Source organism: Oncorhynchus kisutch, linkage group LG10 (assembly GCF_002021735.2).
Source record: "Oncorhynchus kisutch isolate 150728-3 linkage group LG10, Okis_V2, whole genome shotgun sequence".
Taxonomy (NCBI): Eukaryota; Metazoa; Chordata; class Actinopteri; order Salmoniformes; family Salmonidae; genus Oncorhynchus; species Oncorhynchus kisutch.
Window position 1 is genome coordinate 24951298 of NC_034183.2, and position 13572 is coordinate 24964869.

Consider the following 13572-nt stretch of genomic DNA (forward strand, 5'->3'; position numbering starts at 1 on the left):
TCTGCATAACAACACTAGCCTTCTGATGCAGGCAGGCAGACCAGATAAACTATTTGAGCACAGTAAACACATTTTATTTAGGCTAGATCAAAAACCCTCTCACAAATAATGTAAAAAAAAGTCCTACTTAGGACATGAAAACATTTTTTTTATTGGAGTTGGTTTGAGTGTAATCTGTAAACATTAAAGAGATGATGGCATGCAAAGCTAAAACAGTCTCAGGTAATGTTACATCTGCTGTCTCAGCCACTGCCTGTCACCAATGGTGTACCCCAAGGCTCAATCCTAGGTCCCACGCACTTCTTGATTTACATCAACAACATAGCTCAGGCAGTAGGAAGCTCTCTCATCCATTTATATGAAGATGATACAGTCTTATACTCAGCTGGCCCCTCCCCGGATTTTGTGTTAAATACTCTACAACAAAGCTTTCTTAGTGTCCAACAAGCTTTCTCTGCTTGTAACCTTGTTCTGAACACCACCAAAACAAAGGTCATGTGGTTTGGTAAGAAGCATGCCACTCTCCCCACAGGTGTGATTACTACCTCTGAGGGTTTAGAGCTTGAGGTAGTCACCTCATACAAGTACTTGAGAGTATGGCTAGACGGTACTGTCCTTCTCTCAGCACATATCAAAGATGCAGTCTAAAGTTAAATCTAGACTTGGTTTCCTCTATCGTAATCGCTCCTCTTTCACCCCAGCTGCCAAACTAAACATGATTCAGATGACCATCCTACCCATGCTAGATTATTGAGACGTAATTTATAGCTCGGCGGGTAAGGGTGCTCTCGTCCGGCTAGATGTCCTTTATCATTCAGCCATCAGATTAGCCACCAATTCTCCTTATAGGACACATCACTGCACTCTATACTCCTCTGTAAACTGGTCATCTCAGTATACCCTTCGCAAGACCCACTGGTTGTTGCTTATTCATAAAACCCTCTTAGGCCTCACTCCCTCCTATCTGAGATATCTACTGCAGCCCTCATCCTCCACATACAACACCCATTCTGCCAGTCACATTCTGTTAAAGGTCCCCAAAGCACACACATCTCTGGGTCGCTCCTCTTTTCAGTTCGCTGCAGCTAGCGACTGGAACAAGCTGCAACAAACACTCAAACTGGACAATTTATCTCTTCATTCAAAGACTCAATAATGGACGCTTACCGACAGTTGTGGCTGCTTTGCGTGATGTACTGTTGTCTCTATCTTCTGGCCCTTTGTGCTGTCATCTGTGCCCAATTATGTTTGTACCATGTTTTGTGCTGCTACCATGTTGTGCTGCTGCCATGTTGTGTTGCTACCATGCTGTGTTGTCATGTGTTGCTGCCATGCTATGTTGTTGTCTTAGGTCTCTCTTTATGTAGTGTTGTCTCTTGTCGTCATGTGTGTTTGTCCTATATTTTCATATTTAATTTATTTTTAATCCCAGTCCCGATCCCCGCAGGAGTCCTTTTGCCTTTTGGTAGGCCGTCATTGTAAATAAGAATTTGTTCTTAACTGACTTGTCTAGTTAAATAAAGGTTAAATAAATAAATGTTAGACAAACACTTAGTATTTCTGCCAAGTTACATAGTCAGTCAGTGTCCCCTGCTGGTCAATGCGCCATACTGCATTCTTAGGTGCAGGTGGAGCTGTCAAAGTTAGTTATCTTTTTTTGTTTTAGAATGGTTCAAACGTGAGAAAGACATTTGTTTCAGTTCTCACATTGCAGAGTTTCCTGCGTGTGGAGATTGTATTATGTACATTTGTGAGATCAAATGTGGTGTCGTATTGGATTTGTGAGGGCTTTTTACCTTCTGACTGCTGTCTGGGTCTAGTGAAGTTACACACGAAACGTACTCCTGCATGGCCTGTTCTGCACTCATGTCCTCAAGCTGCTTCCATGCTGTCCTGGAGCAAAACATAACAAAAACATTCAGCAGATAGTTTCTCTCCCTCCCAAAAGCATTAGAGAGAACAGGACCATACAGTAGGTGAGTTTCAGTTTGGAACAAGACAAAAATGTAATGTAAATTGAAATCTCAAAACAGGACCACTCACCACTTACTCCAGGGCATAGTCTGATTCACCCATGCAAATTCATGCCAGGAATTGAATAAACACATTATATCAGCATAACGATTAACAAATTCCAAACATACCATTTTCTTTGACCTTCAAAATCGAAAAACCCAGGCTTTGCTGTATTGCACTTTCCAACCTTGACCTGTGAACATATGAAATACAGGTGACTCAGGAATGGATTAAATAGCCTAACCATCTGTTTGACAGCTCTCAGCAGAATCATCACTATCAATTCAATGGCAAACAACAGATTGACATCGATTATACACCCGTTTGCAATTTGTGTACATACCTGTGGTAAAACTCCCATCCCACCACAAGTCAACAAAATAGCGTAACAATGATATTATTATGGATGCAAGGGCATGATGAACAACATTTGGTGGCACCAATAGCTAGAACATAACAGACGTGAATGTAGACTGAATATTTATGCCATTTGCTAGCTACACTACATTACCAAAAGTATGCGGACACCTGTTTGTTATACATCTCATTCCAAAATCATGGGCATTAATATGGAGTTGGTCCCCCCTTTGCTGCTATAACAGCCTCCAATCTTCGGGGAAGGCTTTCCACTCGATGTTTGAACATTGCTGCAGGGACTTGCTTCCATTCAGACATAGGAGCATTAGTGAGGTCGGGCATTGATGTTGGGTGATTAGGCCCGGCTCGGAGTTGGTGTTCCAATTCATCCTAAAGGTGTTCGATGGGGTTGAGGTCAGGGCTCTGTGCAGGCCAGTCAAGTTCTTCCACAACGATCTCAACAAACCACTTCTGTATGGACCTCGCTTTGTGCATGGGGGCATTGTCATGCTGAAACAGGAAAGAGCCTTCCCCAAACTGCTCCAAGCACAGAATCATCTAGAATGTAATTGTATGCTGTAGCGTTAACATTTCCCTTCACTGGAACTAAGGGGCCTAGCCCGAACCATGAAAATCAGCCCCAGACCATTATTCCTCCTCCACATAACTTTAGTTGGCACTATGCATTGAGGCAGGTAGCGCTCTCCCGGTAACCGCCAAACCCTGATTCGTCCATCGGACTGCCAGATGGCGAAGTGTGATTCATCACTCCAGAGAATGCATTTCCGCTGCTCCAGTCCAATGGTGGCGTGCTTTACCACTCCAGCTAACGCTTGACACTGCGCATGGTGATCTTTGGCTTGTGTGCGGCTGCTCGGCCATGGAAACCTATTTCATGAAGCTCCCCACTAACAGTTCTTGTGCTGACATTGCTTCCAGAAAAAGTTTGGAAATCGGTAGTGAGTGTTGCAACTGAGGACAGACCATTTTTATGCGCTACGCACTTCAGGCCTCCGAGCTCCCATTCGGTGAGCTTGAGTGGAATACCACTTCGCGGCTGAGCCGTTGTTGCTCCTAGACGTTTCCACTTCACAATAACAACACTTACAGTTGACCGTGGCAGCTCTAGCAGGGCAGACAATTTACGAACTGACTTGTTGGAATGGTGGCATCCTATGACGGTGCCACGTTGAAAGTCACTGAGCTCTTCAGTAAGGCCATTCTACGGCCAATGTTTGTCTATAGAGATTGCATGGCTGTGTGATCGATTTTATATCAAATGTCAGCAAAGGTTGGGGTTGAAATGGCCAAATCCAATCATTTGAAGGGGTCTCCACATACAGTGTATATATACAAAAGTATCTAAATAACAAATGGGACCATTGGGATGTGCTGCTATCTGATAGTCACCTGTTTATACCTAGCATACAGGTACAACAGTTGTTCCCTGCTGGCCGTCTGAAGTAGATCTCGAAGACGGTCTGCTGCTGCCTCAAATTCGTGTTCCAATTCCTCCCCTTCCAGTCGATGACCAGGGTCACCTGCACCACAGTCGAATTTCCCTAATCCTAGATCTGAATCGGAGTCCGATCCTCCGCCGAGAGGATCTCCTGTATCAGGCCGAGCTGGGTCGGTACCTGAGCCTGTGGCAGAATCAGGGGAAGACGATGGCGAGCGTGAAGCCATTGTCGAAAATAAAGACGGTTAAAAAAAAATGTGACAACCTTATATTGTCGCTTTCAGTAGTTTATACAGGCTATGATTTAATCCGTTATCGCTGAGACGGATTTCTTTGCACTTTGCACGAATGGTCCGTCTGTGGTACACCCCACTAAAAGCCTCGGGTAGAACTTAGACTAGGAACAAAGATTTTGACGTAAAATCAGGACAGAAATCCATGCTTCTAGTGGTACAGACAGGTACTGTCTATGACAAGTACAGAGTACTGTAAAAAAATATATATCACAAAAATAACCGTGGTGTACTATATATGTGGATACTATTTTAGTATCATAAAAAGCCCTGACAAAGGCCTGTACCAAGCCGGAAAACATTGGCGTTCCGTAGTCCTTTAACTTCTGTTGTTATGTATATTCTACCGAAATGCCAATGTAGAAAAAGTACATTGGTTGGAAAAGTCAGTCACATGATACATTTTTGTAAAATCTATTTAATTTATTTTTCGTTGAGCCTATAATGCTCACCATCATTTGTTTTTCTGCCCCAAAACTGTTGCATCATATGTCGAGAAAGTGACCACGAACGGCGCCAGGCTACCCAATATAAATGATTCTAGCCTACTTGTTGCTCTGATAAAAGTAGCTTTATTATCATTATCTGGTTAAATGAAACAGAAAAGACTTAATCAAAAATAACAAAACTGCAATTTCAAACTATGTAACAGTAGCCTGCCATATTAGCAAATGTTGTCCAGCAGGTGGTAGTATTTACAATATGTTGATCTGTATTGCAGGTGGCAACAATAGACCCCCCCCCCCCCCCCAGAGTCAAATACTTCATGTGGCACACATCAGAGTCAAATACTTTATATAGAACAAACTTCACGTCAGGTAGGCAGCCGAAATTAATAATGAATGTATGTGTGTTATATTAAACATAGAGGAGGGAGTAAAATGTTGGCAAGCAATAAACATTTCAGAACAACTATGGCTGAATTATTATCCTTACACTTACATTTTCGGCACAACACCGGTCTCAATTTGTAATCAGCATGATGGAATGGAACTCCAAGAGTGTGGAAAGCTGTCATCAAGGCAAAGAGTGGCTACTTTGAAGAATTTAAAGTCTATAATATATGTTGATTTGTTTAACACTTTTTAGGCTACTACATGATTCCATATGTGTTATTTCGTAGTTTTAATGTCTTCACTATTATTCTACAATGCAGAAAATATTACAAATAAAGAAAAACCCTTGAATGAGTTGGTGTGTCCAAACTTTTGACTGGTAGTGTATACATATTTTTTCTCTCATTATACGATAGGCTATGGAATTTGATTACATACATTTGAGTAGCCAATTCATGTGATTATCTGGCCTTGTAAAAGTTGGGGAGCATATTTCCAGAAAGTCTTCATCAGATGATATCACACCTCCAATGCACGCAGAACATAGGCTGTAGCCTACATGTGGATAGCTTTTTCTACAAAAAATCTACCAATAATTTTCTATATTTTAATAGCCTAGTAAAGATAAAGGAAGCGCAGTACAGTACAGTCGTCAGATCACAGACATTAAAACCATCTTCAGATAGAATACACACCGCGCCCGCTGTCACTGCGGAGTGACGCAACCACGTTGTTGGCTGAATGCGATGGCGGACTGCTATGTCCCCAGTCCTTACCAGAGATCGAAGGGAGAAAGTCATTGAATTTACACCGGAACCGTTATATCGTAATCAAACCACCTGTTTTAGGGCGGGAGGATTCTTTTCCGCCATCCCTCTTAAGAATAGTATGGGACAGAGTTAATTTGGAGTACGTTATTTTGGACAAGACAGAGTGCGCTAGTGCAGGCTGCCGCATGCGAGCCAGCAAGTTGACAGATATAACAAAACTCGAGTCAACAGGGGACAGTCCTAAAAGGAATTACGGAGGTTGAAGATATAGCTGCTCCAACAAAATGAAATTCGCGGAGCACCTTTCGTCTCATATTACTCCGGAATGGAGGAAACAGTACCTTCAATATGAGGTAATTTCACACGATTGTGTTTAGAAGTAATGCTTTCTGATTTAAAGTGAGAAAAGTCCCTCAAATCCATCGTTTAATGAATACCTACTGAATTAATTGCATAATATGGTCTTGTCTAGTCTTGGTACATTTTATTAATCTTGATTTGTGTTTTTGTTACAGCTGTCACTTTAACTTTTAGCCTACTTCTTGAATTGTGTAACAAAAGATTACTTGGATAGGCTACTAGATAAGGATAGTCTACAGTTTATGGTTGGCTATTGCGCAAGCTCTAACTTTCCTTTTGATAAACCGTGCTGTCTTAGTAATTTTTTGTTTGTTTTTAATTTAGTGTTGTTTTGTCATTTTAGGTCATGATTTTATGCATCCTAGTTATCTTTGTGCAACCATTCCTGAAGCTGTCACTTTAATTGTTCATAGATAACATACTTGCTATTCATAGACCCTAAGCATTTATTCATTTTTGTTAATTGTTATTTTATTTAGGTTAGTGATGATATTTACGGGATACATTATTATCTTTCTCTATATTTGTTAATGTTGACATATATCTGTCACCTGCTCAGGTCGCCATCGCGTGCGCTACATCCTACATTACATTGGAACGCTGAACAATTAGGATAGTATTTATGTGGCTTAGTCCGTTATTGTTTTCCAGTGTTGGAAACCAGACCTAAAATATTTTTTAGAATGAGAAATGTCACTTTTTTAAATATTATTTTAAAACATATAACTAAATATATATATATATATATATATATATATATATAAATGATTATGCATATATATAGATATTCTCTGTTAATGGGTAGAATCACAATACAATGTTTTCATTATAATTCATAAAATGTTACTGTCCTGAAACATTTTGCCTTGTGACAACAAATTTGATTGAATAACGCTATTCTGTAAGTTATTTAGTTAGTTTCAATTTTTGTAAATTTGATATTATGCCTTGCTTTTTTTGACAAGCATTAATTGAACGGACCAAAATCACAAAGTTTAAAACTGGCCATGTTTGGTTGTATCTATGGTTTGGAGAGATCAGAGTAAGGGTACATCAAAGGCAAGGTCTTTGTTGGGATATGTAGGAGCATTTTCAGGGTCACACCCCACATCTTCTTGGTTCACGTTAAGAGTCTGAGTGAGGACGGGCTCTGACAAGGCTTGCCCCATTCCATTTTGTTCTATGAATTATAGACAAAGATACTGATGTGAGCCTCTGGAAGAGTCTGAGTCTGCATTCCAGTATCAAACCTGCATGCCTCACTATGTGGCCATATACCATACTATAAAAAATATATGTTTATATACATCTTATAAATACCTTTATTGATCTACCTAACTCGTTAAGTAGGTATAGGAAGCTCTATGCGTTCACTTGGATGTGGTAAAGGTTAAACACATATGGCCATATTAGTCTTTGTCTATACTTGCAGCCTGACGCGTGTAGTACGGGGACCAATGCATGGCCATATCAGCCATTTTACACCTCAGTCAGCTCTGAGATGGATGATGGATTCTCTGGCATAGATTGGCATACCATCAATTTCTATGCCATCTATAAATAATCAGTATTACTAACTAAATCACTTTGCTTAGTGAAGTAGTGGTTGATGAGTGGACTTCGTCCTTTTTCTCTGAGTGTGAGGGATGTATTGTTTGGTCTTGCATTAATTAGGCTTGTGCGCTGGATTCATGGGGAACTGGTCATAAATATTCGGGAGATATAGCACTTTACATTAGGTTAAGAGCCTCTGAATCTTAATTTTATCCCCTGGAAATATTAAGGGAATAAGGTTATGGGCAATTTGAGGGTAATGGAATTGCGCTGAGACTTAGATTTTTCACTTCATGTAGGCAAAAAAACAAAACAAAAAAACACACATGTACAAGGATTACTTTTAACAATTTACACGGAACATTTTACAAAAACACATTCACTGGAAGAACTGCAAAGTTTGGTAACAGAATTTCGGTAAAATCTCCCTCCGATTTTATGTGACCACATTTTTTTTTTAAACAACCAAAAATGGATGTCTGTGGATGTTGAAATCAAGGCCAGGGTGGACTGACCAAATGTGAACTACTTTTCAATGTCCATGGACGTCCGGTGTCAGTGCTCAGGGGGTGAGGATGCTGGTTACAGTAAATGACAAGAGAGGGGGCTCATGGGTAGGGTTCAGTAAGAGTCGGGACAGGTGACATTAACTAGAGAGAAAAGACAGAAAAGCAGAGTGAGAGAGGGATAGAGAGAGAGGGAGAGGGAGGGGTTGTCCAGACTGTTTTCACACTTGCTTTGACCACCAGACGACAGAAAGAGAAAGAAAATGGTAATGAGTTGAACATAACAGTATTCCGTTGGAAGAGAGGACTGTAGTAGCAGTTGACCCATCTGTGGTTTGTGACTACTATGATTTCCCATTGTATCCAATTCAATTGCACAAATTCCGTTAAAGATTATTTTGGAAATTTCGTTAACAATTTGGTAACAACATTTCAAGTTTGAATCCGTTAATAATTTATAAATCAAATAGGTATCAGTAAAAACACTGACTAACTGGTAGGTCTAGATTTACTTGTTACTTCTGTGAACTTTCATTATCCTCCCTCTTCATGAGGGAGAGAAATTAGAAAATATGATGTGGATTTTTGATAACAGAATTTCAAGACACAGGGCAATGTTTCTTAAATTTACGTAAGGAACATAATTTATCCAAACTACATATAAGTGTTGAGATTAGTTGTCAGGGGTCTTTACTTCAACATTATTATGTTTTGATGTATTTCTAATACCTTTTAAGACTTTTCCTGCTAGGTGTTTTTTTAAGACCCCCTCTCCATCTGCTTCACCACTAATCAAAGCCTTTGCTTAATCCTAGTATTTAGGATAGACAATGGTTGAAAATATTATAAATGCCTTCATTTCCCAATGATACTCTTAGCTTTCATTTGACACCAGATTTGACATGCTTCTATGAACTTCACGTTGGAGCTCATGGTCCTTTTACATATAAATGTCTGTTTATTGCCAAAACAGAGGAGAGATCACTCTGTCCTTGAGACGTTTCTTGAACAAGGCTTTGTGGAGGAAACATCAGCAAACAACATGTCTCCCTGTTATCCCCACCGTTTAGTTTGGTCTTTCAAGTCTTTTTTTACCATCCATCAATGACCTTACTCTTTCTTTTATTTTTTCCAATGCAACATTGTTTGGATTCTTCTAAATGCCTTTTGGCTACAACAGGACAGCTGGGTAGGCTGCTTGGGAGAAAAGATGCCTCTAATCAACAAAACGCTTGCATGTGAATTGAGGAATTGACAAGGTGATGAAGTGATCAAGTAATGAAGTCTGCTCATCCTATGAGACTGTCCTTTTTAAACACCTGTTTAGCGTTGAGGTCTGCTGCTGCTCATTAGGAAAGCAGAGCTCATTCCTGTGTGTTATGCTGGCATTATAAACAGAGTAATCTCACTCTTCTAGATAATATGAAAACAAACAACATTAAACTGCTCCCTTTGTCCTTTTTGTTTTATCTCGTGGACCTTTTCCTTTTGGCTCGTGCAGTTGGTACATGGTCTTGGTTCTCGGTTCCATCTAGGCTGGCCCTTGGTCTGGTTCCTGGTCTGTTCTGTGTGAGCGTTGTAAAGCAACAGAAGCCGTAACATGAGCAAGGTGGAGAGGGTAATGTGACAGCGTGGGTGGGCGACAGAAGGAAGCCTCTTGTGCTTTTACCTCTGCAATCGAATCACTTGCGTGGGTTTATATGTTCAGGAGAATGCTTGTGTAAGCGAAGTTCCTATTCCTAAGGGACATACAATTATTATCATAAGCAGGTACACATGTTAATTACATGCAGTGGTTATTGTGTGGGGCTCATTTCCCACTCTAGCCTCTCTGTGCAGTGTTTTAACTGTCAGGTAGGCCCATATGCAGGTTTTTGAGCGCTGCCAGTGGCACACATTGCAAGATGACTCGCTGCATAAACTGGATAATGTGAACCATAAATACAAATGATTGGTTCATATAAACGTTTTCACTATTCCAACCACTGACATTAACAAAAGATGCATGGTTAAAATGAGAACAGAAATCATTGCACACGAATATGATCATGCTAGCCTATAGCCAACACAAAACGACACACTTCTGGTGTAATGTATGCATCTTACTTAGACAACAGAGATGGCATGGCGAGCTTCCCACACCTCATCCTCTATCCCCTACTGAGAAGGCATCTGGTCTCGGTCAGTCCTGCACTCAGAGATCCACTCAGTTAAAGTGATGATGAGAATCATTTGGAGTTTCAGATCTCAGACCACCCAGCACCTGCAGTATTGTAGTTGATATAGTTATTTTTTACTACTGTACATCTCAACAGAAGACGATCAGCCCAATGAGGTGTGGGGAGACCTGCAGGTTGATCTCTGTAAGCTGGTGTACTACGCTACAGTCGGGGGGGGGGCATGCAAAAAAGAGCCGCCCTGCCCTGCCCCCTTTACCATCGGTGCTATTGCCATGGCAATATGCCTACATCTTGATGAACCCTGCTACATGAACCGCAGGTGGTCTCCTGCGAAGAATGTCAACTACAAATGAAGTGTTCGATATGAGCATAGAGTAATATCTGACTACAGTGTTGGTGTTCAGGTTGGAAAATGAGCAAACAGAGTTTCTAAGTAGGTTCCTCCCACATAGTAGGATTAATTATTATCATCCTTATCATCCTTTCCTCTCATATGTCCACGTTATCCAAACATCAGATAAACCGTTCCAGAGAATGGGGGAATGGAACATAAACTACACATATGGTTGTCAAGAAGATATTTTGTTCTTCACTATGCGTCATTATTTAAATGATTCTTTGTCACATCTAAGCTTTGAATCCCCAAAAATATTGGTTGTACACTGTTGCACAAGACACAAAGTTCACCATGTGGGTACGTGTCTATCCCACTGTGTCTATCCCACTGTGTCTATCCCACTGAAGGCACAAGCGTAATTATTTTGACTGGACGTCCAAGAAACGTGTTCACAGTGACTGCTATTGCCAGAGTTAGATTGGTAGGGAGGAAGAGGGATATATTCAGGTCCAGGCCTCACAGAATAAAGTCATGTTAAGACGTATCTCGTAATTATCTGTCCGTATCCATTATCTGCAAGGTCAGAGTGATCGAAGGAAATGACCTCATTCTGTAGAAAGAGGTGTTTGTAATATAGGCTACACTGCAAAAAATGTAAATCTAAGTAAGATTTAAATATCTTAAATCAAGGCAATATATGCTTGTTTTTTGTCTGACAAGATATTTCTTCTTACCAGGCAGTTTTTATGTTGGAGCATTTCACTTGTTTCAAGCTTTTTTGTCCTTAATTATCGTAATAAGATAATATAACTTGTTACTTGAAACTAGAATTACCAGAATTATAAAGCTGTTTGATCTACACTGATAAGTACAAGTTTCTTATTTCAAGCATCTTATCCTTTTCATCTCTTCACATATTAAGAACAGATAATGACCAAATGGAATTCACTGTTTTATTGTCAATCTTACACACAGCACAGCAATCATTATGGGGCAGCAGGTAGCCTAGTGGTTAGAGTGTTGTACTAGTAACCGAAGGTTGCAAGATCGAATCCCCGAGCTGACAAGGTAAAAATCTGTCGTTATGACCCTGAACAAGGCAGTTAACCCACTGTTCCTAGGCCTTCATTGAAAATAAGAATGTGTTCTTAACTGACTTGCCTAGTTAAAAAAAGGTAGACACAGAACAAAGACACTGTTCATATCTGGGGAACACACTATGAGTCATTTCAACTGTTGTACAATTCTATTACATCCCCAAGACGGTATTTGACTTGTACATACGTTTGTCTCTTGTTGCTAATTGTGTAATAAGAGTTAAATCAACCAGCTTTTCAGCATCCACTAACTCAGTGACCTGTGCAAGGTGTGGGACCTCAACTTGATAAGCCACAGCGTTTCTATCAAAGCGTATAGTTTGAAGTGGTTGATATTCCAAACAATAAAGCCTAGAATCAACAAGAAATATGTTTTTGACCAGTCCAAATTCTGGCATATTCCCATTCAGTACTTTGGCAAAGATCATGGACTTCCCGAGTTATGTATTTACTACAGTTGATTTGGTTTCCTTCATTGAAACCTAGGAAGTCCCTCAATTTTCCACGTAAATATTGTTGATCTTTAACCTCTGATACAGGTCCCATCTACCTTTCATTTGAAAAAATTGGGTGCATTGAACTGTCAACATTTTGGCAGCTTTCATATATTTGGTTCTGATTAATCAAAGACTTGCAAATATTTTTTAAATTGAGCTTGGAAGCCCATTGTTTAAAGAAACAATGTTTAGACTCAAACCGCATACACACATGTCTAACCATTGGCCCCAATGACTTTATCTGCGATGGCAAATATATCATATAATGTTGTTTAGGTGTAACATTGCAGTCTGGAAAAAGCTCCTTCCAATGCTTCAAATGATTTTCAATGAGTAACTTCAACCTAGACACAGTCACAGTGGAAAGAACAGGTGCAAATACTATCTGTACATTCTGTATTAGATCAATTATCAGTTGTATATATGCATTGACTTCCAAAGTCTCCAAAACAAATGGCAATATCCTTAGCAGGACAAGCATTTGCCCAGATGACTGTTTTAGTTTACCATCACTTGACGTTAATGTAGAAACAGAAATTGGGGATGGCCGATCTCTAACATCTAGAGGGGAATAAGGGAATCAATCAATCTGTCCTGACACAACAAGATGATTCAAAACACATTTGATTTCCAATGGGGCTATGCCCTTCAGAATTACATGCATAATGTCTTGTGGAGTTTGTTGTATGATTTCAAAGGCTGGGAATTCAACTAACTTGCTCCTTCTATTGATCCCATATGTTGTTCTCAGGCTGTTACGAAGCAAGTCTGTCTGTGCCTTTTCTATTTCATCACACTGTCTGACATGCTTCTCCAATGTCCTTTTAGTATATGCATCCTCAGTGTGACTGCATGTCCTCAAAAGAACACTCACTGTGTCTGCACTTACTGTAGGCAAAGCCCACACTCTCTTTGAACCCTGCCAGTTTATGTTGTGCCAGGGTGTCTCCACAGAGAGAGACCATGGCACCATATATCGTTAATAGTTTGCATTTAACTCTGCTGTACAATGCATCCATGTCTTCCTTGATTCTATTCAATTTGACATCTACACCAGGTTGACGGAGGTCTGCTGATCTAGCCATGGCAGGTAGCCTGATAGCAGCCAGGTTAGACCTGTATTTTGGATTTATATTTCCTAGGGTGCAGTACACCATTATTAACAACTTGTTTTTTTAATGCAAAGGATCCTAGTGGATTACAGATCTCTATTTCATTTGTGTACGGAACCAATGCATTTGGTTTCTCTGAAAATAAGGAATGTGATTTTAGAAGAGCACCTTCAACAATGTCATGAGAAAACCTTCCCT

General features: G+C 40.1%; 2 protein-coding genes across 2 annotated transcripts in view; one reads left to right on the top strand and one right to left on the bottom strand.

The window, feature by feature from the left end:
* Nucleotides 1-4218, bottom strand: part of LOC109897952 (acyl-CoA-binding domain-containing protein 6) — a 33771-nt gene extending 29553 nt beyond the window's left edge. Inside the window, exons 1-3 of the mRNA XM_020492640.2 lie at nt 3784-4218; nt 2145-2209; nt 1797-1893 (exon numbers count right to left, since the gene is read on the bottom strand). Of these exons, the coding sequence (XP_020348229.1) occupies nt 1797-1893; nt 2145-2209; nt 3784-4059 (438 nt within the window). The 5' untranslated portion in view covers nt 4060-4218. The remainder of the gene's footprint in view (nt 1-1796; nt 1894-2144; nt 2210-3783) is intronic.
* A 1510-nt stretch (nt 4219-5728) lies between these two features.
* The window catches only part of LOC109897953 (xenotropic and polytropic retrovirus receptor 1 homolog), a 99733-nt gene continuing 91889 nt past the window's right edge, over nt 5729-13572 (top strand). The window contains exon 1 of the mRNA XM_031833380.1: nt 5729-6084. Coding sequence (XP_031689240.1) covers nt 6016-6084 — 69 coding nt within the window. The 5' untranslated portion in view covers nt 5729-6015. The remainder of the gene's footprint in view (nt 6085-13572) is intronic.